The sequence below is a fragment of the Myotis daubentonii genome, chromosome 8 (genome assembly GCF_963259705.1).
Source record: "Myotis daubentonii chromosome 8, mMyoDau2.1, whole genome shotgun sequence".
Lineage (NCBI taxonomy): Eukaryota > Metazoa > Chordata > Mammalia > Chiroptera > Vespertilionidae > Myotis > Myotis daubentonii.
The window spans coordinates 52,786,257-52,810,075 of NC_081847.1; the positions used below are offsets into that span (position 1 = coordinate 52,786,257).

The following is a 23,819-nucleotide window of genomic DNA, read 5'->3' on the forward strand; positions in this document are numbered from 1 at the left end:
ACCCCCGCTCCCCGCTTCCTCAAAATAAGTGAAAATTGAATGTGGAATGCCAAACACATCAAGCCACCAAGGTAAATCTCACATACAAGCCATTGTAGACTAACATTCCAAATAAACTCTACACATCAAATTCAAGGTCACTGATGTATCTAGAACCAAATCACATGGAAAAATAATGTTGTCTTTGTGCTGGTAAATATGTTAAACCGGGAAAGGGAACAAAACTTAATATGTACCCAAAGCCTGTGTACCTGAAAAGACCATACATCATGAGGAGTTTTCTATGTTTGGGAGTATATTTCATAAGAAAGATGTAGGTCACAGAGTTTACCAGTGAGAGAAACGGTCATACTCCTCTGGGATCCGAACCAGGTGAGAGTACTCCTTCCTCATCAGAGGTTTGGCCGGCTGAATGGCACACCCCACCAAGTGTGCGTGTGTGTGTGAACTGGCACACACATTCCCACATGCACAAACGGTTCATGCCCACAAGAGAGTGGTGAGGAATAAATAGTGGAGAAGAGTTCTACCCCAGTGTAGAATAGTATGTTAATATTAACCAGCAATTATCTTTGTGGATTTAAAAAAGTCTACGTTCCGTGTTATTTAATTGATAATACAGCTAGTTAGAAAGATTTATATTTTTAATTGATTAAATAATTAAATGAGTGATTATAATTAAACTTTATTCTTCACAGCCCATCTACTCTATTCCTTTTTTCTGTATTGAAATAGTGATGTCAAGGAATAAACTTAACCCCAAGATAGGAAAGTAAAGATAGGAAAAATATTTAAATTCAGCTCTATTTTGTAAATGATAATGAACATTTTAAACATGCCATTACAAATAGGATTAAACATAACGTCAAACTCTTTATTAATACATATTTGTTTAAGTTAGAAAACCTAGTCATGCTCTTATGCAAGGGGAAGACCTTTTTGATTACCAAAGTCGTTCTGTCTTCTTATAGTTACTATTGTTTCTAAGTTTAAAAAAGGCAATGACCATTTTCCAACCCCCTCACGCTAAATCTCCGCTGTGACACACCAAAATGGTTGAGGACGAAGCAGGCTGACTCGGACAGAGCCCTCGAAGACTTGTTGCATTAAAACATCTAAATGAGTAAAGTAGATAAAGATAGATACAAATGATTTATTTCAGTTTGGGAAAACTATTGTATAATTTCACTGGATCTCTCCAAGGTTAGCATTTTATTCTCGCTGGCCCTGCTTTGTGAGCCTTATGGGATAAACTGCCTGGCTTACCGACACTTATTGCCTAAATATGCTGCAGTAGAAAGATAGATTGCATTTATAACATGCAGGGCAAAATGTTAGCTTGTGTAAAAATGCTTTAAAAATGAGCATTTACACACTTTTAACAAATACTGAGTCTGCCAAATCTGTCTCTAATTGTTGCTGCAGTTTCCAGGCCAGAGTTATCATTAAAGATGAATAATAGGAGTGTTGTACCATTTCTTTAGCAATCTCTACCCTTTCTTTCTTATGCCTTGGAAGTTTGAGAAACATAAACAGCATTGAACTGCTATTGGTACTGAGTAATGTAGATTTTATTGATACTTGGATCTTCAGTATGTTCCAGGAAACCATTTAATTCACATTATTAAGTAGGAACTTATTAAAGAAGACCCTGATAGAATCAGGTAAAACCAATTCAGTGTCCTTTAGCTGTTAGAAAATTCATTGTGTTATTTAAGCAAAATCATATATACTGTATATTAACTATTCCGAGCAGTCTTTACTCAGCTCAGAAAGGCCAGATGTATGGGAATTGTAAAAAATCAGGATATGCATAAAAACTGTTCAAGTGCATAAAGCAGCCCCATCTGGAAGACATCTACCAGAAATGAAGTTGTACAAAACCATTCCATTGATAATAAAGCTAATTTTTATGGGTCTGACAAGTATGTAATTATGTTCAGTGGTGCTTTTCAGATTTTATCACAGTCAATAAACCGCAGTGGTAATTTCATTCCCATTTGACATATTTACATGGAAACATTTGATTGGAGGAATTAGTAACCCTGAAAGCCTTGATAGATATGTTTTAATGATCTGTGACCTCCGCAGTCCCTCATCTGTTTATTGTTGCAACAGGCGAGAAGTCGTTCCTGTGTGACCTCTGTGGCTTCGCTGGCGGGACCCGGCACGCCCTCACCAAGCACCGCAGGCAGCATACAGGTCAGTACTCGAGAGCAGTCCAGGCAGGCGCCCAGAATCGCTCCTGGTCCTCCGTGGTTGTCTGCTCGGCTTTCGTAAAAGCCACTGAAAATTATTTGAATATCCTAAGATTTCAATTCATCTATTATTATATTGTTGAAAACTAGGCCTACTCATGTTTTATGGATCAGGTGTTCTCAGTAAACTCATAGCAAACAGGAGGGAAAAGAGTTTGGCCTCCAAAGCACAGATACAGTAGGCCCTTCACTGTAGGCCTGACTCTGCCTCGGACCTCGCAGGTGGAGGACCTCATGGGTGGAGCCAAGGTCCGTGTTCCTCTCTGGGCCCCCTTTCAGTCAGTCTGCTCATCACCCCTTCAACCCCCTTACTTACAGCCTCCCTGCCCCACTCTGTCTCGCCTCCCTAACCACCTAACCCTCTAACAGTGGTTCTCAACCTTCCTAATGCCACGATCCTTTAATACAGTTCCTCATGTTGTGGTGACCCCCAACCATAAAATTATTTTCGTTGCTACTTCATAACTGTAATTTTGCTACTGTCATGAATCGTAATGTAAATATCTGATATGCAGGATGTATTTTCATTGTTTGCGACCCACAGGTTGAGAACCGCTGCCAGCAATCTCTCAGTGTGTTTCACTGGTACATGAGGTTTGAACTCATTACTTTTTCAATTTTTGCTATCAAGAGTGGATAGCAATGAAGAGGGCAACATAAGTGGATGTGGACATTGAAGGGGGTTTTGTTTTTCACGATATGCATTCTTGGTAATTTCACAAAATAAAATGATGCCTTCATTAGGAACACTTAAAGGTGAAACGTTTAAACATTTATAAAAATTGTTGACCTACTTGGTGTGCTATAATGGGTCCTATAAGTAATTATTTTAATAATTCTAAATTATATGTGCCTGGAATAGTGCTGTTGTGGCATTGTCCCTTCTAATTGTCAACACAACCACTTTCTGCTCTCAAAGTGATTAGCTTAGATGTTAAATTATGTGGTAACAGAATTGGTAACTAAGTGTTGCACTTTTATTAAGATAGCATGAGTGTGGCTGAGTTTGGGAGTTAAACTCAAAATGGCATGAAATGAAGATACATGTTGTTTGTGGTACATTTTTATTTGTGATATGTGATATTTAGAAGTTAGCTGCAGGTAGCTGTAATACCCATTATGCTACTTGTAAGGTCAATGGAAATTAATGCGAGCCATTTCTTTTAGATCTTGAGTTTACATGCTTTAGATTTCCCTATGGGATAGGAGTCATTACTGAGCCCAAGACAAATTTCCAGTGTTGAACATAATGTTGTAAACACAGACTTAACTTTGTAAACACAAATGTTTGTGTTAAGTTTACAGAAGTGACCTGCGATCATACATTTTTAATCCAGCAACTTAAAGATTCTGCATAAGAGGTGAAGGAGCCCCGTGGGTGGGCATCAGGCTTGCAACTGTCTCCGAGAAGCTGGAAGTATGTGTGTGGCACAGTGGGTTTGTGCGGGGATTTTATTCTCACTCTTTTCGGTTTATTGATGACTGGTTGTTACCATTCCAGTGCCACTGTTGTCACCTGTCACATGCTGGGTGGCCCTGGGGAACAGGCGACCCTCCTGTGTGCTGCCTTTGCCAGCATGGGGCGCTGCTCTTCCCCCGCAGCGGGGCCGGTAATGCTGAGGCGTTTACAGGCTATCGATCTGGAAGCCGGCATGGAGCAGCACAACTTTCTATTTTATGTTGGGTCCAGGGGCTCCTTATTACTTTGCTATTAACTTCATACCGTATAGGACAATGTCTCCCAGACAGAGCATCTGTCTTTTTGGCACTTACCTGCCACTGTGGCACAAATCACACATGATTCTTTAATACCAGAGTCAGTTCTTAAGACCGTACACTTCAACCAAACAGCTTAGTGTAACTCAGTCTAGGTCCTTAGCTTTTACACTGGATTTATAAAATTTAAGCAACATGCAGCTTCTCCACCCACCCCCCCCCCCCCCCCCGCCCCCAAGGCTGGAATTGTGTAGTGCATTTGAAATCTATGTTTTTCTGCTTCATTCCTCTTTGACACGGTTTACCTTTTTACCACAGACTGCCTACGCAGTTACACTCAGCTCGGAAAGGACAGGTATCAAAGATGTTCCAGATGGTGGAAATAATCCCCCTCCACCCCCTGCAAACCAATTGCCTGGTGGGCTGACACAGAACATCTTTCAACCCAAGGTTTACTTTCACCCCCTGTCAGAGCCCCTCCTTCCAGGCACAGGAGTAACCCTCTCAAGTGGTTGGAGTAGTGACTAGCTTCAAACCCGCCCCCCCACCCCAGCCGCCGGCGGGCGCGGGGAGGATGGATGCCAAATGTGAGCTTCCGGGTGGCATGGCAGCCTGCCTGACAGACACCCAAGGGCCTGCCCCATGCACAGGCCTTCTGGTGCCCCCTTATCTTTCCTTGACTCTATCAGAGGAACCAAAGAGGCAGAATATTTTTTCCTGGTTATTTTGGACAAAATTATTGCACATAAAGCAAAGTGTGGCCCTAGCTGGTTTGGCTCAGTGCATAGAGCATTGGCCTGCAGACTGAAGGGTCCCGGGTTCGATTCCAGTCAAGGGCACATGCTAGGGTTGCGGGCTCAATCCCCTGTAGGGGGCGTGTAGGAGGTAGCCGATAAATGATTCTCTCTCATCATTGATGTTTCTATCTCTCTCTCCCCTCTCTATTCCTCTCTGAAGTCAATAAAAATATATTTTAAAAAAAGAAAGAAAAGTGTGTAATATTAAGGAAAATAGGAGGAAAGGAAATGTCATCTTTATTCTGCTTTTTAAATAGGACGTATCCAGGTAACCCTATTTTCAAGAGTAGTTAATGTCTTGCTTATAGATGTTGTCATCCTTCTGGCTGTGGAATGACAAAGGATTTAGAAGGACTGGCCCCAGTAGACAAAATTAACTTATCAGTCCATCTGAAGTTTTCTCTTAACAAGTGTGCACAACTCTTCATATAGCACCTATCTCATTTCCACCAGTAACAAATACCAGTGAACTGAAATTCTTACTTAAAATTTGTAAGGTTTGATTTCAGGTGTTACTATGTAGAAGTTGAGTTAATTTCCTTGGCTATGTATTGAAACTAACAAATAGGAAAGTTCTTCTTTATTTCTGAAATGTATTTCCTGAAAAAATTTCCTGAAGAAATTATCATTTCTGGCTTAAAAAACACACAGTTAACCTCTTCAAACAGGAGTGTTGAACATGCCACAAAATTAATGAGCTACAAATTAACTATTGTGTGCAGACTTGAATAAACTGCAGTTTACATAAATGTACAACCAGTTATCCTCCATTATGAGCCTACTATGAAGACACGCTTGAGCCTGCCTTTACTTAATGGTCACAGCATAATATTTATGTAGCTTATTTTGGTATATTATATTTTTTATCTGTCAGCCTGTGTATAATTCAAATTTTCTCAATATTACACATTTTTATATAGTCAAGTTAAATATGAAATAACAATTTACAGTTTATCACTGTGATTTTCCACCAGCGTGCCATAAGAATTTTTAAAACATGCAATATCTGACTATTTAGTCAGGGGCACTGACCTCTTTACCCTAGATTGTCAAGGAAAAAAAAAAGACAACAGCCAACACAACAATAGCCATCTGCTGTGAATGAATCAAAATTTTACCTATTTTTTTTTGTCAGATCAGCAAAAAAATATATTTTTTGGCATGCTGCAGAATTTTAGTCATTTGTTCATATGTGTCATGAGCTGAGAAGGTTCAAAATAACTGGTTTAATTGCAATATATTGCTAGCTTAATGTGAACTTCAGATTAATAAAGTTATAGAGAATATAAATGACATTATTCTTTAAAAGTGTTTTTAAATTTAACTTGTATGACATAAAAATGCCATAAAATTTAAATGAAATAAGCTATATTTATGTTTTTTAAGTGCTTATGTTTAACCTCCAAACCAAGAACATTAACTTTGAAGAATTTAGATGACCTTCAATTTATACCACTGATTCAGGCAATGAATCTGTAATATCACCCTTTTCTCCCCATGATTCCTGTCAAATTCATAACAAATAGATAATGTTGTCTACCAAGGCTACTAGAACAAACAAGTTATTGAGTCATGCCAACAGATTTTCAAACTTAGGTTGAATGGAATAAGAAAATACCAGAATATAGTTGTGAATTTGTTTAATTTAAAAAATATCTTTAAATTGTTTGGCCACTTAGATTTATTATATTAAAATTGGAAGATTTGTACTACCTGACTTGAAGGCTTATTATATAGCTGCAATAATTATGACAGGATTGTATTGGCACACAGATAGATCAGTGGAACAAAATAGATTTTGCATGTTTTGTCAATCATTTTTGACCAATGTACAATATCTAATCTAATAAAAGAGAAACATGGTAATTGGCGTACGACCGCTACCCTTCCCATTGGCTAATGAGGGAGATATGCAAATTAACTGTCAGCCAAGATGGCGGCCGGCAGCCAGGCAGCTTGAAACTAACATTAGGCTTGCTTGCTTCAGTGATGGAGGATTCCAACATTGCCCGCCTGCCTTGCGAGGCTCTGAGCCTGCAGTTTGAAACATTTTAACAAATATAGAAGCTAAAAAAAACCCCCAGAAACCAGCTTTCAGTGAGCTGGAATCTCAGAGCTGGAGTCAGAGCTGGAGTTATACATTGTTTCGATTAATTACTTTCAGCAGCGGAGGCCTAAGAGCTGGAGCCTCAGAGCTAAAGCTGGCCCAGAATTCAAAAAAAAAAAAAGGAAAAAAGGAGCGGTTGGGAGCTTCCGTCACCCGCCAGCCTGAAAGCAGCCCTCAGCCCCTCACCCAGACTGGCCAGGCACCCCAGTGGGGACCCCCACCCTGAAGAGTGTGTGACCAGCTGCAAACAACCCTCAGCCCCTCACCCAGGCTTGCCAGGCACCCCAGTGGGGACCCCAACCCTGAAGGGTGTGTACCAGCTGCAAATAGCCATCATCCCCTCACCCAGGCTGGCCAGGCACCCCAGTGGGGACCCCCACCCTGATCCAGAACACCCTTCAGGGCAAACCAGCCAGCCCCACCCATGCACCAGGCCTCTTTCCTATATAGTAAAAGGGTAATATGCTTCCTGGCACCGGGATCAGCATGACAGGGGGCAGTGCCCAAACCCCCTGATCGCCCTGTGGCTCTGTGTGTGACAGGGGGTGGGGCCACAACCTCCCTATCCGCCCTGCTCTGTTCGTGACAGGGGAAGGCGCCCCAACTTCCTGATCAGCCCTGCTCTGTGCCTGATACGAGGGAGCTCCCCAACCTCTGATCACCCTGTGGCTTTGTGTGTGACAGGGTGCGGCGCCCCGCCCCCCGCCCCCCCTACGGGCCCTGCTCTGTGTGTGACAGGGTAGAGCCATAACCTCCCCATCGGCTCTGCCCTGAGTGTGAGAGTGGCGGCGCCCCAACCCCCTGATCTGCCCTGCTCTGTGTGTGACAGGGGGCGGTGCCTCAACTCCCCTATCGGCCCTACTCTCTGAGTGACAGGGGGAAGCTCCTCAACCCCCTGATGGGCCCTGCTCTGTGCGTGACAGGGGGTGGTGCTGCAACCTCCCCATCAACCCTGCCTTGAGTGTGACAGCGGGCAGCACCCCAATCCCCCAATCGGCCCTACCCTGAGCATGACTGGGGGTGGCATCACATCCTCCCGATCTGCCCTGCTCTGTGCATGACGGGTGGTGCCCCAACTCCCCAATCGGCCCTGCTCTGAGCCCAACCAGGGGCTGCACCTAGGGATTGGGCCTGCCCTCTGCCACTCGGGAGCAGGCCTAAGCCAGCAGGGCGTTATCTCCTGAGGGGTCCCACACTGCGAGAGGGCACAGGCACGGCTGAGGGGCCCCTCCTTCCCCCCGAGTGCACAAATTTTTGTGCACCGGGCGTCTAGTTTAGAGATAAATCTAACAATGGATGTGCAAACCTCTACATTGGCAACTTCAAAATACTGCCCTGAGAAATTAAAGAAGGCGTGAATAGAGTAATGTACAATCTTCATGAATTGGAAGACTCAGTTTTGTTAAGATTTTATGTCCTCCACATTGATCATTTCAGATCTCATCAGGCTTTTCTTTTTAAAAGAAATTGAGAAGCTGCTGTTAAAACTCATATGGAAGCGCAATAGTCTGAAATAATGAAAAGTTTGAGAAAGATGAATGAACTTGAGGACTTATGCTATCTGACTTCATAACTTAATATAAAGGTGTATTAATTAAGTCATTCTGGTATTAGCATCAAGGTGGGCAAATAAAGAAATGGGGTAAAGATTATAGAGCAGACCCTCATTTCCATGGTGAGCAATTGGCTATCCATATGCAATAAAAATGGACTTTGATTCATATATCACAGCATATATAAAAATTTACTCAAAATGATCATAATCTAAATCTAAAACCTAAAAACATAAAAATTCCAGAAGAATCTTTGTGACCATAGATTATCAAATTATTGATATCACATCGGAAGCCTGATTCAGAAATGAAAAATATCATAACTTGAAAAATCATACATTGATGTATTTAAAACTTCTCTTCCACAGACCCTGAAGAGAATGAAAGACAAGCCACATACATGGGGAAAAATACATGTAAATCACAAATCTTATAAAGGATATGTATTTTCAATATATAAAGAACTCTAACAACACAATTATAACACAGCCAATTTGAGAAGGTCGAAAGATTTGAACAGGCACTTCACCAAAGAATATAAATGTATGGCCAGTATACATATTAAATGATCCTCAGCATCATTAGAAAAACAGATTCAAAGAACTGATCACACCATATGTCTGTGATGATGTGGAGCAAAAGCAACTCTCATACACACCTGCTAGGACTGTAAAATGGTCAGACCACTTCAGAAAACAGTTTAGCAATGCTTCACAAAATTAATGTACCTACTCTAGAACCCAGTCATCTGACTCCTAGATACATACCCAAGAGGACGACTGTAGGCCCAAGCAGAGACTTGCTCATGAAGATTCATAATTGCTTCATTTGTCATACTCCAAAATAAAAGGAACTCAGACGTCCTTCAGTAGATGAATGGGTGAATATCCCCTATTACCTCTCAAGTGAAAGCAAAACCTGCCATTGTCATAAAAGTGAGTTTTTGTATAAGTCAGTTAGTATAATTGAGTTGTCCACAGCAATTAAGAAGCTGAGAACAGTCATGTTGACCACTTGATTGGAATCTTGTAGATGGTATTTATTTTAAGGACACATGGCTAAAAGAGTAAAAAATCCTCTCAACTCCCAAGATTTTTTCTGTGCTTTGTATATGGTCTTTTGTTTTTCAAGGATAAAGAAAATATTTCCTGGTAGGATCTGCTAAAGAATATCTTGATGTTATATTCACTGTTAATTATCTTAGGTAAGCTATAGGTTTGTCTCTACTGGAAGTGGGACCTGGGTGAGATGCATTGCTGTGTGAGAGGACTGCAGTAGTCAGTGGTTAGGCAGTCCAGTCACATAATGATAAAAATCCCAAGTCATTGAGCACCTTGCTAAGTGCTGGACACATGCTTTGTGTTCTTTTATTATTATTATTAAAATATTTTAAAATTAACACTATTGCATATGTCCCCATTCTCCCCTCTTTTGCCCACCGCCACCCACTCCCACCTCCTCCTCCCTTGGCCTTCACCACAATATTGTCTGTGTCTGTGGTTATACATATACATTCTTTAGCTAATTCCTTAACCTCTTTATCCAGTCACCTCACTCCTCTCCCCTCTGACACCTACCAGTCTGTTCCATGTATCCATGCTTCTGGTTCCATTTTGTTCATCAGTTTATTTTGTTTAACCCTCACAATTACCCTTCTTGTTTGGTGGAATTACCCTCCTGATTTTGCTAAGGAGATTTTACAGGTAGGGAGTGAATTATGGCAAAACCTGGATTAGGAAACCAGAAGTCTGGCTTCTAACTGCTACCCTGGCTGCAGAGGCAGGTGAGGTGTGTGTGCATCAGTTAAATGTTATGCAGTTATGGTCAGGAGGTTACATTCCAAGATCCTGAGTGATGTCTGAAACTGTGGATAGTACCAAGCTCTACATCACTATCCTATATAATAAAGAGGTAACATGCAAATTGACCATCACTCCAACACAGAAGATGGCTGCCCCCATGTGGACACAAGATGGCCAGCAGGGGAGGGCAGTTGTGGGCGATCAGACCAGCAGGGGAGGGCAGTTGGAAGGGACCAGGCCTGCAAGGGAGGGCAGTTGGGGGCAATCAGGACTGCAGAGGAGGGCAGTTGGGGAGGGCCCAGGCCTGCAGGGGAGGGCAGTTGGGGGGGACCAGGCCTGCAGGGGAGGACAGTTGGGGGGACCAGGCCTGCAGGGGAGGGTAATTAGGGGTGACCAGGCCGGCAAGGGAGGGCAGTTAGGGGTGACCGGGCCAGCAGGGGAGGGCAGTTAGGGGTGACCAGGCCAGAAGGGGAGGGCTGTTAGGGGCAATCGGGCTAGCAGAGGAGGGCAGTTGGGGGTGACTAGGCCTGCAGGAGAGGGCAGTTGGGGGGATTCTAGGCCTACAGGGGAGAACAGGGATGACCAGGCTGGCAGGAGAGGGAAGTTAGGGGTGACCAGGCTGGCAGGGGAGGGCAGTTAGGTGCAATCGGGCCGGCAGAGGAGCAGTTAGGCGTCGATCAGGCTGGCAGGGGAGTGGTTAGGGGTGTGATCAGGCTGGCAGGCAGAAGTGGTTAGGGGCAATCAGGCAGGCAGGTGAGCAGTTGAGAGCCAGCAGTCCTGGATTGTGCCAGCTTGGAGAGGGTGCAGGCTGAGGGACACACACCAACCCCCCATTCACGAATTTTGTGCACCAGGCCTCTAGTACACATATATCTATGATAATGTTTAATTTATAAATTAATTTTACTAAGATATTAGCAATAATAAAATAAAAACGATTATAACAATATGCTGCACTAAAGGCTATGTGAATGTGGTCTCTCCCTCAGAATATTTGATTGCACTGTATTCACCCTTCTTGGGATGATGTTAGATGAGACAGTGCAGATGGGATGAGATGGAGTGAGGAGTATGATACAGCTCTGAACCATAGTGTTAGGCTACTCTTGACCTTTGACTTTATGTCAGAAGAGGATCATCTGCTCTGTGATGATGTCCATGGTTGGGTGTCAGGAGCAGACAAGATTGATGGGTAGGAGAATTCAATATTTTCAGACCATGGTTGATCAAGGGTACCTGAAACCTGCAAGTGAAATGGCAGCTAAGCGGGGACGGCTGTACGTAAAATCAACCCGTCATACTCAGAATTTCTGTGACCAGTTTCCTTTGAGAAGGGCAGTACTTACATTATACCTTATGGGAAGGAGGTGGTGAGGATTTCTCTAGTTCATCACTGTCCAATCAACCTGTAATGTGAGCTACATGTGTCATATTTAGTTTCCTGGTAAGCACATTAAAAAAAGAAAAAGTAACAGGTGAAATTACCCTTTAAGTAGTTCATTTAACCAAATACATCCAACTTATCATTTCAATATTGTATCAGTATAACATTATTATCAACACTTCATGATGTTTTATTGCAGGAGCTTGAAATTGGTGTGTGTATTGACACTTCTACTAGCACATCACCACTCAGAGGCTAAATTTTCATCTAAGGCCACAATCTATGTTTACATTGATAAACTTTCCTTCACAATGTAGATTCACATTCCCAAGCTGCCCCAGATAGACATACACATTTTTTCAATAAGTGAATCCAGTATCAGTTTTAAATTTAAATTTAAATTTATATTAATTAAAGTTAAATACCACGTTTCACGTGCTCACCAGCCAGTGTGGCCAGTGGAACTAAAAACTGATAAGACTCAGTGATTTCTTCGAATGTGTGTGTGGAGGAGGGGTGAGTAAAGGAGAGAAAGATGCCCATCGAAGGGCAGCCATGAGTCCTGTGTGAGCTTTTGAGCCCCTGAGTCGTGGGTGAGACGTATGTGTGGATAGATCTGTTATATCTACCTGGGAGATAGAGTTTAAGAGCTAGTGAATACCAGTGTGAATGTTTCTTTGAAGCCTCTGTTCCTTTTATTCCATTTAATGAATGGTAATTTCCCTTGACTTCTAACAGTATTTCCTTTGGTACCAATGTATAGCTTTATTTTATTATTTTTTTCATATTTACCTTTAAGATTATAATAAGTTTTGTACTATATATTCATTGAGATGTTTATAATGGCTCTAAGGTAACATAGTTTGTCAAATGACTTCAAATACGGTGCTAGGCCAGAGCTAAAATTTAAATTCCTGTCTGTAGGTTACATGTGAACTATAGATTGTGTACCATTCTTGCATTCCAATAGAGAAATAAAAATTGGGGCTGTCTTCTTTCTAACTCTGAGAATAAATTTTAAATGTCCCAAATATGTGTAGCATTGAACTGTACTCTTAAAATTTCATGGAAATAAATTTCTTTTTAATTGTTAATAACAGGTTTATCCCTTCATTTCCAGTTTTTATGATTATTCATGTACAACACTTCTTGATGTATTACAGGGGAAAAGCCTTTCAAATGTGACGAGTGTAACTTTGCCTCCACAACCCAGTCTCACCTGACTCGGCACAAGCGGGTGCACACAGGAGAGAAGCCCTACCGGTGCCCCTGGTGTGACTACAGGTAAGGACTCTTTCTGAGCAGGTAGGACACTTGGGTCACCGCCAGGGGTTAAAACCCGGTTAAAAGTTACAGAACAGTGTCTCTGGTAAGCATGAATTAGCAGTTGAAAGCATCATTCACTAGTTTGGGAATTTAATTCACCACCTAATTTTAGTGACTCTTATAAAAATAATAAAATTCTTTTCAATTTTCTATAATCTTTACATTTAGGATTTACAATCCTTTGGTACACCTGAATTTCAAGTGATTTAATTTCTTGGCCAAAGTAAGGAACCATTTCACTTAACCAGTCATTAAGCGCATATGGCTTCTTACCTGCTATGGGTGAAGCACTCAGGCAATGGAGATAGCATTAGAAAGACTTCCTGCCTTTAAGGGTGCTGTAGCATAATAGGTGACCTGTAATGTTCAGAAATCATTTCAATACAGAGGCTCTGGGTAAATTTAGAAGCCAGGGCAGTGTATGGAGAAGGAACACGTTTGGCCGGAAAGAGTCGTCCTAGCGGAGCAAGCATTTCAGCCAGTTTAGAAGATGGTCAATTTCAGACATATGCATGCTCTACAAGCAATCAGGAGATATTGGCAGAGTAGCATTTTTATGTTCAAAGTATGTTGGAGGGCATGTGTGCTTGTGAGGTCCATATGACAAAGGGCCCTGCCTGTTGCAGAGTTGTGGTCAGTGGCAGCAAAGCAGACATGCAGAGAAGAGAGAGATTCAGTAACTGGAGTCATCCTCTGTGACCAGGTGTGTGTAGGAACAGAGGGCAGAGGGACAATAAGATGGAGATGATATTGCACCTGGAGCTTGTGAGTGAAATCAGCATTCTTGAGGTGTCTGTGAGACACCACAGGGTGTGCAGGCAGCGAGTGACTTCTACCTTAGGAGCTTCACCAGCAAACTGCGGCCTGAACCATAGTGGGAGGGCCTCCTTCATGCTGGAGAAGTGCCTGTTACACATGCAGAGAATGGTTCTTTCAGCACAGCCGCCTTTGTTAAATATTATAATCTGTACCTTAAACCTGATGCCCTCTTTATTTTTTACTTATTTATTTTTTAAATTTAAATTCTTTAATGTGTTACATAAGTCTCCTTTTCCCCCCATTGACCTCTCCTCTGCCACCCCCAACCCCCAGCACATGCCCTCACCTTCCCTCCCGCCCCCTGTCTTTGTCCATTGGTTATGCTCATATGCATGCATGCAAGTGCTTTGGTTGATCTCTTACCCACCTCACGCCCACACCTTCCCTCATAGGTTGGATAGTCTATTTGATGCTTCTATGACTCTGGATCTGAAGCCCTCTTTAAAAGACTGGTTTTTGTATGTCTCTCAGTGTACCTTGTGCATTCAGTAAATATATTGCCATAATCTTTATTATTATCCTCATTATTGCATTAAGTTTTATTTTAGAGGTCATCTAATAGTACAGAGATATTACAGATATATTTCATTCATTAATTATTCATTCTTTCAACATTTTATGAGTTCCGTCTTTGCTGAACAGTAGATTGGTGTTTCTTGGAAGTTTGGTAAAATGGTGACCCGATTAGAGGTAGTCACAGAAATTCTAAGATGCTCATAACTTGAGTTCTTAAAAAATAAATGTTATTGGAGGTTCTTTTTTCTTATTAAAGAGGTCATACCATGTAGTTGCCTTCCCTATAAAACACAAAAAAGAAATTAGAAAGTTATAAAAATTTCCCTTAATTATCACTCCTACTGTTAGGATTATATCTTTTTAGTCTGTACTCTATGCATAAGGTTTGAGTTGTTGTTTGGGGCTTTTCTGTTTCTTTCATTGTAAATTTTATATTTCACATTTAAATTGTAACTACCCTTATGTTTAATTTATCTTGCATAACTATGGTTTTCAAGCTGTTATTTTTAAGTAGCAGAACTATTATTTCAAACAAGGTCATGTATAGACCCCATATATATTGGAAAAATGGGAGAATATTGGGTGAGGATTAAAAGAGAAAAGAAAAAGACCTATTTAGATTTTTGTGCTTATCTATGTTTGTTTGTGTTTTTAAGGAATTGCTAGAAGTATAATTTAAGGATTTTGATAGTATTACTAAAAAGGCTGGAATTGAATTTTGTTTTGCTGATTAGGACTGTGCTTTAGTAGACTCTTAAGTCTTTGTTTGCATAAATATATTTCAAAATATTTCAGGTTTCCTCTTTGAAATTATCTTATACCTTTGCTAAGGTTGAGGTTATATCACTTATCCATGTGATCTCCCTGAAATAGCATCACTTCCATTGAGACATGCACTTGAGCCAGCCGGACCCATCTCTGTTAACTGTGTTAGACCTCTGCGTGCACCGCAGTGAAAAGGGGATGTATTTTCTAAGAATACTGTGCCTGTCCCAGGAATCAGTACTCAGGACATTTAAATCTAGTCAAATCTACCACATTTTCTTTTGAAATGCTTACAATCCTTGATAAAAGGGTGACTTTATATTAAAAAATTTTAAATAATTGTTATTGAAAGAATAGTTTGAACAATTTTTGTTCATTTGAGTTTTATTATTCTGTGTACATATGATTAGATTTGCTTTATGAACAGAAATACAGAAAACTTGCAAATATATGAATGCTTCTGAAGTTAGGGATATGAATGAAATGTGGAATTTACAACAGATACCTTTGTTTTCTTATTGATAAGCAAAAGATTTAAAAATGAGCAGATAATTAAGTTCAAAATGATTGTTTTGGTTGCATAGCATAAAAAATGCTTACCATACTTGCCTCACAACAATAAGAAAACATCTTCTCTCACAGGATCAAGTAAATTTGAATATATATGATTTCTGTATAATGAAAATATCTATAAGATAAAAATATCTATAAGATGAATACATTTGCTAAGAAGATTAGGTCATATTTGTGTATTGGTACCTTTCCATAATAGTTTATTACTTAAAATACTTAAATAATTTTTCCCACTTAGATTCTTATTTATTTAATATAGATACATAAAAGTAATTCCTGTAGAGTATTCTTTTCTTTGCCATTATTAATACTTATTTTCAGGTAGGTAACCATCATTAGAAATTGCAGTATTATTTAAATTTCATTTGAAAATATATTTTTTCATTTTATAAATTGAACATTAGTGCACATATACTAGTAGTAATAACTATTTATGAAAAATGTGGATATAGATTTGTTTACAAAAGAATTTTATAATTGGTCTTTTGAACCTGGGGCTATTTTTCAAGTTTGCATTATTAATTTAGGCAATGACATTTCATTCTATTTAGATGTAAACATGTACCCCTTTCCTAAGCTTTTACTGTCTAAAATATTCAAACATCTAATCAATTACAACTCAGTATATTTTATCATTACTCCAAAATTTTTTCACCATTAATTATTATTCATTATAATTTCAAAGCATAAATTGAGATTCATAGCAACTGTCCTATAATATTTATGCAGCAAATTCATTAGATTTGTTTCTACATTAAAATGGAAACAATCTAACATTTTCTATATTTTTATTTCCCTTTGCTATGTATTGTCACTTTTATATTAATGAGAAATAGAAAAGCTTTAATATGTTGTAAGTACCCTCTCTAACAATGTGAATCTGTTTCCCTGTAGATTTATTAATATTAAACTGTACACTATTTCACCGAGGGCACTAGCTTTCACATAATAGTAGGTGGCCCTAATTGGACTTTCTTTTACATGAATAATCTTCTCATTGGCTTCCATATTTTTATTTAAGATTTATGGGGGAAATACAATAAGTGAATGTTAAATAGTAAATGACTGAGAAGTCACAAAAAGTAACACAAAATACTACCTGCAGTATTAAAAATATTAAGGATAATTCTATGCTGCACTTTGTTATTTTGTAAATTAAAGAAAACTAAAATTTCAAGCCAAACTCTGGCCATTTGATCCTTTATTTATTGCATCACTTTGATTGACCTGGAGTAAGCTCACCTCTTTAAGACTCTGCTTTGGGTCGGATTTTTCTCAACTGCATAACAGCCTTAGTACTTCCAACCATACATACACTCTTTAAAAAGTTTTCTTTTTTTACTATTCTACTTTTCATTTTATTCACTAATTTTGTTCTCATTTTAATTACTTGAAATTATAACCCCAAATAGAAATATATTATATAGCTGAGGAATAAAATCTATAATTCCTGCCTCATATTAAAGATTTACTTTATTGTTTTGCTAAACTTGTAGGAAATACTCTTCAGTTTTTTCCCCTTACTTATTGGTTTACTTAGCTCTTGACCATTGTATACCATAGACGTCATTGATACTTTAGGTTTTGATCTCATGAACAATATTCTTTCCTTTTTTGGGTGAATGTAACATTGAATCCAGGTGTGGTATCCAAATAGAAATTTGCTTTTTGTGATACTTTCTAACATCTAAATATTTTGTCTAGTATTTTTTTATAATTGAATTCAATAGGTTTTCACACATATGAGTGCCATAGGTAGAATTAGCTGTTTGTCACAAGTATTTGTGTACTAGAAATGTTGTCAAATGATAACTTTTAATTTGATTGAGTTCTATCTTAACTTTGCATTGTGCTGGAAGCATTTTGGAGATAATTTTAAGATGTAATACCAGAAAACCATGCTTGCAAAAATTCTTTACTTCCCCTTTAAAAGTTTGTATTACTTTCTCAAACATATATTTCTATAAAGTGTCTCAGTTATGAAAATTTTGCAGGTCTTATATAATATTGTGCATTTTATGTAATTTGCCGTGTGAACATCTTATGTGTCTTATGCGTAAAGCTGTAAGGCCAGCTATTGTAGGTGTTGTGGCAGCAAGAATTCAGTGTGCAGTAGGATCTGTGTCCTTGTCTGCCAGGGTGTCATCAGCATCCTGAGCTAGGGAGATGGACTCCACAGGGGAGACTTTCTGCTTTTGGGTGATCTCTTTAGAGAGTTTCAGTTTTCCTTTGGCTTCCTATGCAGGCAGGTCTCCAGGTTGTACCAGGGAAAACAGTGGATAGAACAAACTTGCATTTGCCCCGAATAATGATTAGGAGGAAAAGTAGGTGTTTGTCTGGGTAGTAGAGCATCATAGATACCAAGGTAGAGAAGTAAAATCATATATAACCAACAAACAGCACCCATTTCTTGTTCTGAAGAGTCAGAGGAAGCATTTATTTATTTTGGGTGATTTTGAAGTTCTTAAAGGAATAATGATACTACATAAAATTAATCAAATGATGCCTCAAGCCTAGTTATATCAGAATAAACTTTAAATCATACTATTTTATCAGCAAAATAAGCCAGAGATAGGCTAATACTGCATGACATCATTTATATGTGGAATCTTAAAAATAAAATTAATACAAGGTTAAACTCATAGAAACAGGAGCAGAAATGTGGGTGTCAGGGGCTGGGGTGGGAAATTGGTGTTCCGACTCTCAGCTCTGAGATGGACAGGTCTGAGGGTCTAACAGCAGCATGGTGACTATGGTTGTTAATACTGTTGTAAAATCTAAATTAGCTGAGAGAGTAACTCCGGTGTTCCCTCCTCCCAGCCCACCCCCCCCCCCAAAAAAAAACATAAATTAAAAACAACAACACTATTTTTGTCATTTAAAGTGCAAGTTAATACTATTTTATTTATCTCAATTATATAATCTCTTTATATTCTACTTTATTGTAACTGCTTATCCAGTTAGCAGAATAAAAAACAAATGTGCTAACCTAAAAATCTAGTTACTTTGCAAACCATGATGATTCCAAGGCTGTCTTCAGATTGTAGTTTCTTTTTGAAGGCAGTGTGTCGGTGTGTGGTGTGTGGTGTGGGCAGTACCTGCTCCTGAACTGCCCCTCCCGCTCTCCCCGGTACAGTTCAGCCAGCCACAGGCAGGTGTCAGTGTGGCGGTGCTGAGGGAAGCTGGTTTGGTCCTTGAAGCAGAGATGCTGCCTCTGAGGGGCTGCTGGCATGTGTCAAGGTGACATTATGGAGTTGGGCTGCCTTTCTAATGGAATGTTGTTTCTGGTAAGTTTAGGTTGGATTTTTTGAGAGCGTCCCTTACAAAATGACATAATTGTATCTTCAGGTTTTCTATAATGAATTATGAAACTAGCTGTTTGTAAATGTATTCTCCCCCTCCTCCAAATGTTTCGGCCGAAATTGGATTCTTTCTGAATAAGTATCTTCTCATTTTCTCTGATCATTTTTTTAGTGAATTTCATTTTTAATATAATCATGGTTTTGATTTGGTTCTGTGTTTTCCATACTGTGAGTGTCAAGCTGATTGTCATACCTAACATGTCTTACCCGTACTTTTCTTTTGTATCCTGTAACACCTAAGCACATGGGCTTCTTAAAACTTTGGTTTCAACCTGACAGCCTGTCCTGACACAGCACATGTTTGTCAGGCCTTTAGTTAATGTTGGTAAATGCTCATCTAACAAAACTCATGTAAGTAAAAAGAATCTGTAGAATTGAAAACAAATAGATTCCATAGCATTAAAAATTGCTAATTGGTTCAGATATTTTTAAAAGGAAAAAAATATCTAAGATAATTCCTTTTGTTTATCAGTACAAGAAAGTTGTTTTGTTGGTTGATGGAGCTGAAATAAGCTTTGGGATCACAGATTAATTAGGAGACCCATTTGAACACAAAGTGACCACACACTCCCTGTGCTATCTCTTAAAGTAGAAGCAGATAAACATGTTTATTTAACTTGCTCTCCTCGAATCCCAAATCCAGTCATTATAAAAGGACCAAAGCTATCTTTGGGGATGGTCTTTCTACAAGGAATTACTATGGACAGTCCCTTGGGTGGTAGTTAGATATATCTGTATATATTATGTTAGAAAGGAAGGCCTTAGAGATGAAAAAAAAAATAGAAAATATTTTTTTGGGGCAATAGTCTGTTGCATAATAAGTTATTCCTTAGACACTAGAGCTATTATCACACAACAAAACACTTGACTGTGTAACTATCTATATCTCCTGGCATTGGAGGCTCCTGCCATGTGCTTGTTAGGGAAGCTCTGTCATTGCCAGGAGGGCTGGCAGCAGTGTGGGTGGGTTTCATGTGTGGGTGGGTTTCACCCCTGAACTGTGGGTGAGGAAGAGAACAAAGCAGAATAAAGGAGCTTTGAAGTAAATCAGAGCATGTGACCAGTTGTCATTAGTTCATTGAGAATGCAATATATTAGTTATTTCATTTTATTTTCAGATCATTTGTTTCAACATATTCTGAAGTATTGCCTCTCCAGGCCTGTATAATTGTGGAAGAAAGAGAAAGAAGGCAAAATGGGACCATTTAGAATGGGGTGCCGCAGCGGTGTGTGGGGTACAGGGAGCGAGGGCAGCATCTAGGCCAGCTTGGCATCTCCACCGTGAGCTCCTTTAATGGGATGAGCTGAGGCCCTTGAGGTGGTAGCGTGTGTTTCTGTTTTGCTTTCCCCTAAGAATGTCTGTAAAAAACAAGATTGCATCATTTATGAATCACACGTCTTTATTTTCTCAATTAAGAGAACGTAGCACAAACTTTTTGTTGATTTTTTTTTCTTATTTTGATGATTACTGTGTTTGTGAGAACATCTATATGGCAAGAAGGTCTCCTGAATTTATTTTCTTTTGGGGGAAGTTTGTAATTTGTTCCTTACTGCAGAGCAACCTTGGCCAGGGCTGAGGTGAGAACCATACTGCCACTTGAGAGGTCCTCATTCCTGGAGGAGGAAAATGAGTGTGCTTTGGGACCAGACTTCACCTTCATTGTGTTCAAACTTTGGAAATGCCCATAGGCTATCCAAACAGAGTCCTGTCAGGTGTGGTCAGTACTGATCTAGTTGAACTTGAAGGCATCGGTGCAATTGATATTTCCCTTGGAAAATGTGCAAAGTGGAAAAAGCGGAGGGCAAGTAGCACCTTAGGACAGGCTGAGAGGTAGCCTCCCACATCAGCTGTGCAGTGACAGGAGGACAGTGCAGGCCGCCTGCTTGTCACCGAGAGGCCACAGCTCTCCTGGGAAGACCCACTGTGGCGAAGTGACGGGAACAGAAACGGAGAAGTAAAGGGATGGTAGGAATGTGTGCTGACTGGTCGTGGAAGGGCTCTGACTGGATGGCTACTCTGTGAAAACCCTGGGGAGATGGTGGCAGGAAGAGCTCGGGATAGAGGAAGCGCATTTTGTGTTTGTGTGTGTGTGTGTGTGTGTGTGTGTGTGTGTGTGTGTGTGTGTGTGTATTTTTCATTAGTTTGCTTAAGATTGCTCTAAATTTTACTTAAATGCTTACCTGCCATGGGGAAAGAGCCAGCATTTTAGCTAATAGCATGGAAGGTTGGGGTGTTGTGAAGTGTGAGGGGCACCAAGGAAGTTTTGAGTAATCCTCCAGGACTTGTGGGAATCAGAGCCATGCCTCACTGCTCCCTCCATGGGATCTCTCTCTGGAGATGGGAATGGGCCTTCAGAATTGCTGGGTCTTTCTGTCCATCTGCTAGAACAATGTTCCCACATTGGCGGGGATGGCACAGCACCAGTTGTCACCTGTGTCATGTTCAAAGTTTTGAATCAGGAATATGGAGACTATACTGGTATTATTCTTCCCTCCGTGCCACACACAACCAAACATTTCGATTTTATTTGCTTTACATGAAGAATTTCCACAAAATGCTACATTACTTTAACTGTTACATGTAATTCAGAAATTTGCTAGGCACTAGTTAACAAGTCAGTGTAACCACTCAGCACACATTCATTGTAAATGTCGTCTTTTAAAATGTGACATCTTTTCTATGACTTATTCTAAACAATTTTTGCTAATGTCTCAAGGTTTTTCTAAGACTAGTAAATCTAACAGGCCACTCTAGTGACATCATTAGCCATTTATTGTGATGACACCAGACTCCCACCGATATTTATAGCCCATTCCATTTGCTTTACCTACCTTTTCTTTGTCTGGCTTACAACAAATAATTGTAAATTTGGTGCGGGTCTTTCATCAGCCATGGTCCTAATTACATTTTCTGTGTACATCTGTGCTATAACTTCTGTTGTACTGTTTTAGATTGACCCCTACCACTTCAAATTGCCATATTTATAGAAAGGTGTAACTGCTGCAATGATGCTACCAAGAGAAAGGCAGCAATAGGGATCCTGGTGGTGCTGGAGTTAGTGTGATAATAGGAAAAGTGAGGGCAAATCTGTCCCTTCTTAGGGTGAGAGGGACATGATATGTTTTCTGGACTTAGGGTGTGTGGCAACCGCTGAGTATTGTCAGTTGTCCTAGCCACTAAAAAGTGAACCTAAGTTATAGATTGTCCACAGGCTGATGTGTGCCGCTTTCAGCAGTCACTGACATTTGTGTGGCTTTCCTTTGTTTGATTCTATTGGAATTTTTGCTGCTTTGTTTCATTATAAATTACAGTCACCACAAGATGGTTATGCCTACATCTCAATTTTTGGTGTTAGCTTGGTTTTTAACTTTAAAAATGAAAATTGAGATAGTTCTGTACATCTCGCCACAAATGTTTGGCATCATTTCTGTAAGTACAGATAAGGTAGTAGAAGTGATCACCACAGCTCCTGAAGGGAGTGTGTTTTAGCATCGCCTGCAGCACCTTATTAAAATGGTCGAGACTGCCACCTTCTCGAGGCCAGCTCAGCTTTCTGAAGGAAGACGGGCCCAGAGACCCCAAGCAGGAGTGGGGAGAATGAGCCAGTGTGTCACTGGGATATGTCCTATCAGATTCCAACAGCCAAGTGCCTGTGCCTGAGAAATGTGTGGATGATATCAGCATATACGTTTTAAATACATGTTCTTTAAATTTAATGATTTCTGTATGGCCTTTGAAAAATGTTATGAATATAATAATTATACAATCCAAATCTTCTTGAGTTATGGGGACTAGTTTTCAACTACATATGCACACACATGCATTAACTTCCTTACATCTCTTTTTAACAAAACATTCTTAAAACATTGTGTGCTCTGATGTGAAAGAGGCTCCAAACCAGGTTCCTGTTTCCTTTTTAAGGGCTTTTGTAGTTTAAAAGTGGAATACATGTTTCCTTTAGCTGTAAAAGCACAATCAAGGCACCGTGATAAGTGAGTCAGTATTGTAAAAGTAAAACGGATTTTGCCTTCACTCACATGAGCTATAGGAGGAGGAAGCTTTATTGTCCCTGGGAAAGTGATAAGGCAGAGTAATTGTATATTATACTGTCCCGGAACATCTGCCTGAAGACTGTGGAGCAATTCATCTATCACGGGCACTCCGCGTGTTGTGTCTTCCTGCTTTAACCCGTCCCCACTGCTGGCCTGCGCAGAGGTTCTGATAGGGACTGCGCCTGGGCTGGGGCTCACATTAATCAGTCCCCTTGTTCAACACTGCAGCTGACATAATTACAACCTGCACACAGCAGTTATTCACGTCGAGTCCTTGTCACTCGTGGTGGAAACTACAGCGCTGCGATCCCGGAGGAGATTGCCTTATCACGGAGAACAAGGGCCTCAGGAGTGGGAGAGAATAGAAATGGGAAAACATCTTGCGGGAGTACTATATATTCCTTTAAAACAAGACATTCGAGAGACTCACCCGGACACAGGGGCATTGTGTGCAGGCACGAAATGAACCAGTTAGTGTTTTTAAGTGGGTTCTGTGAGCAGTTTTATAAAAATACACACAGATGATTAAATATGGTCAGTACTCTTTCGTATTTAGTGACTCTTCTCTATTAACTTTTCCTTCAAATGTGATCATATCAGCTTAGAATTATAAAAGGTTTAAATGCTCCTTGATAGGATGCAGTCTAACACAATGAATAAAGTATGCATTTTAAATCTACTATCAGGCATCTATACACTTAACTCCGAGAGCTTTGCAAGGAATAGAGTTAGAGCCAGGGAAGGATTCTTTAAAAAGATTTTGAAAGATAGGGAAGTGCCCCATCCCA

At 40.0% G+C, this 23,819-nt stretch overlaps 1 protein-coding gene across 1 annotated transcript in view; it reads left to right on the forward strand.

Moving 5' to 3' along the window:
• ZNF407 (zinc finger protein 407) overlaps positions 1 to 23,819 on the forward strand; it is a 411,369-nt gene that overhangs the window by 273,822 nt on the left and 113,728 nt on the right. Inside the window, exons 6-7 of the mRNA XM_059706377.1 lie at positions 2,119 to 2,202; positions 12,781 to 12,901. Coding sequence (XP_059562360.1) covers positions 2,119 to 2,202; positions 12,781 to 12,901 — 205 coding nt within the window. The remainder of the gene's footprint in view (positions 1 to 2,118; positions 2,203 to 12,780; positions 12,902 to 23,819) is intronic.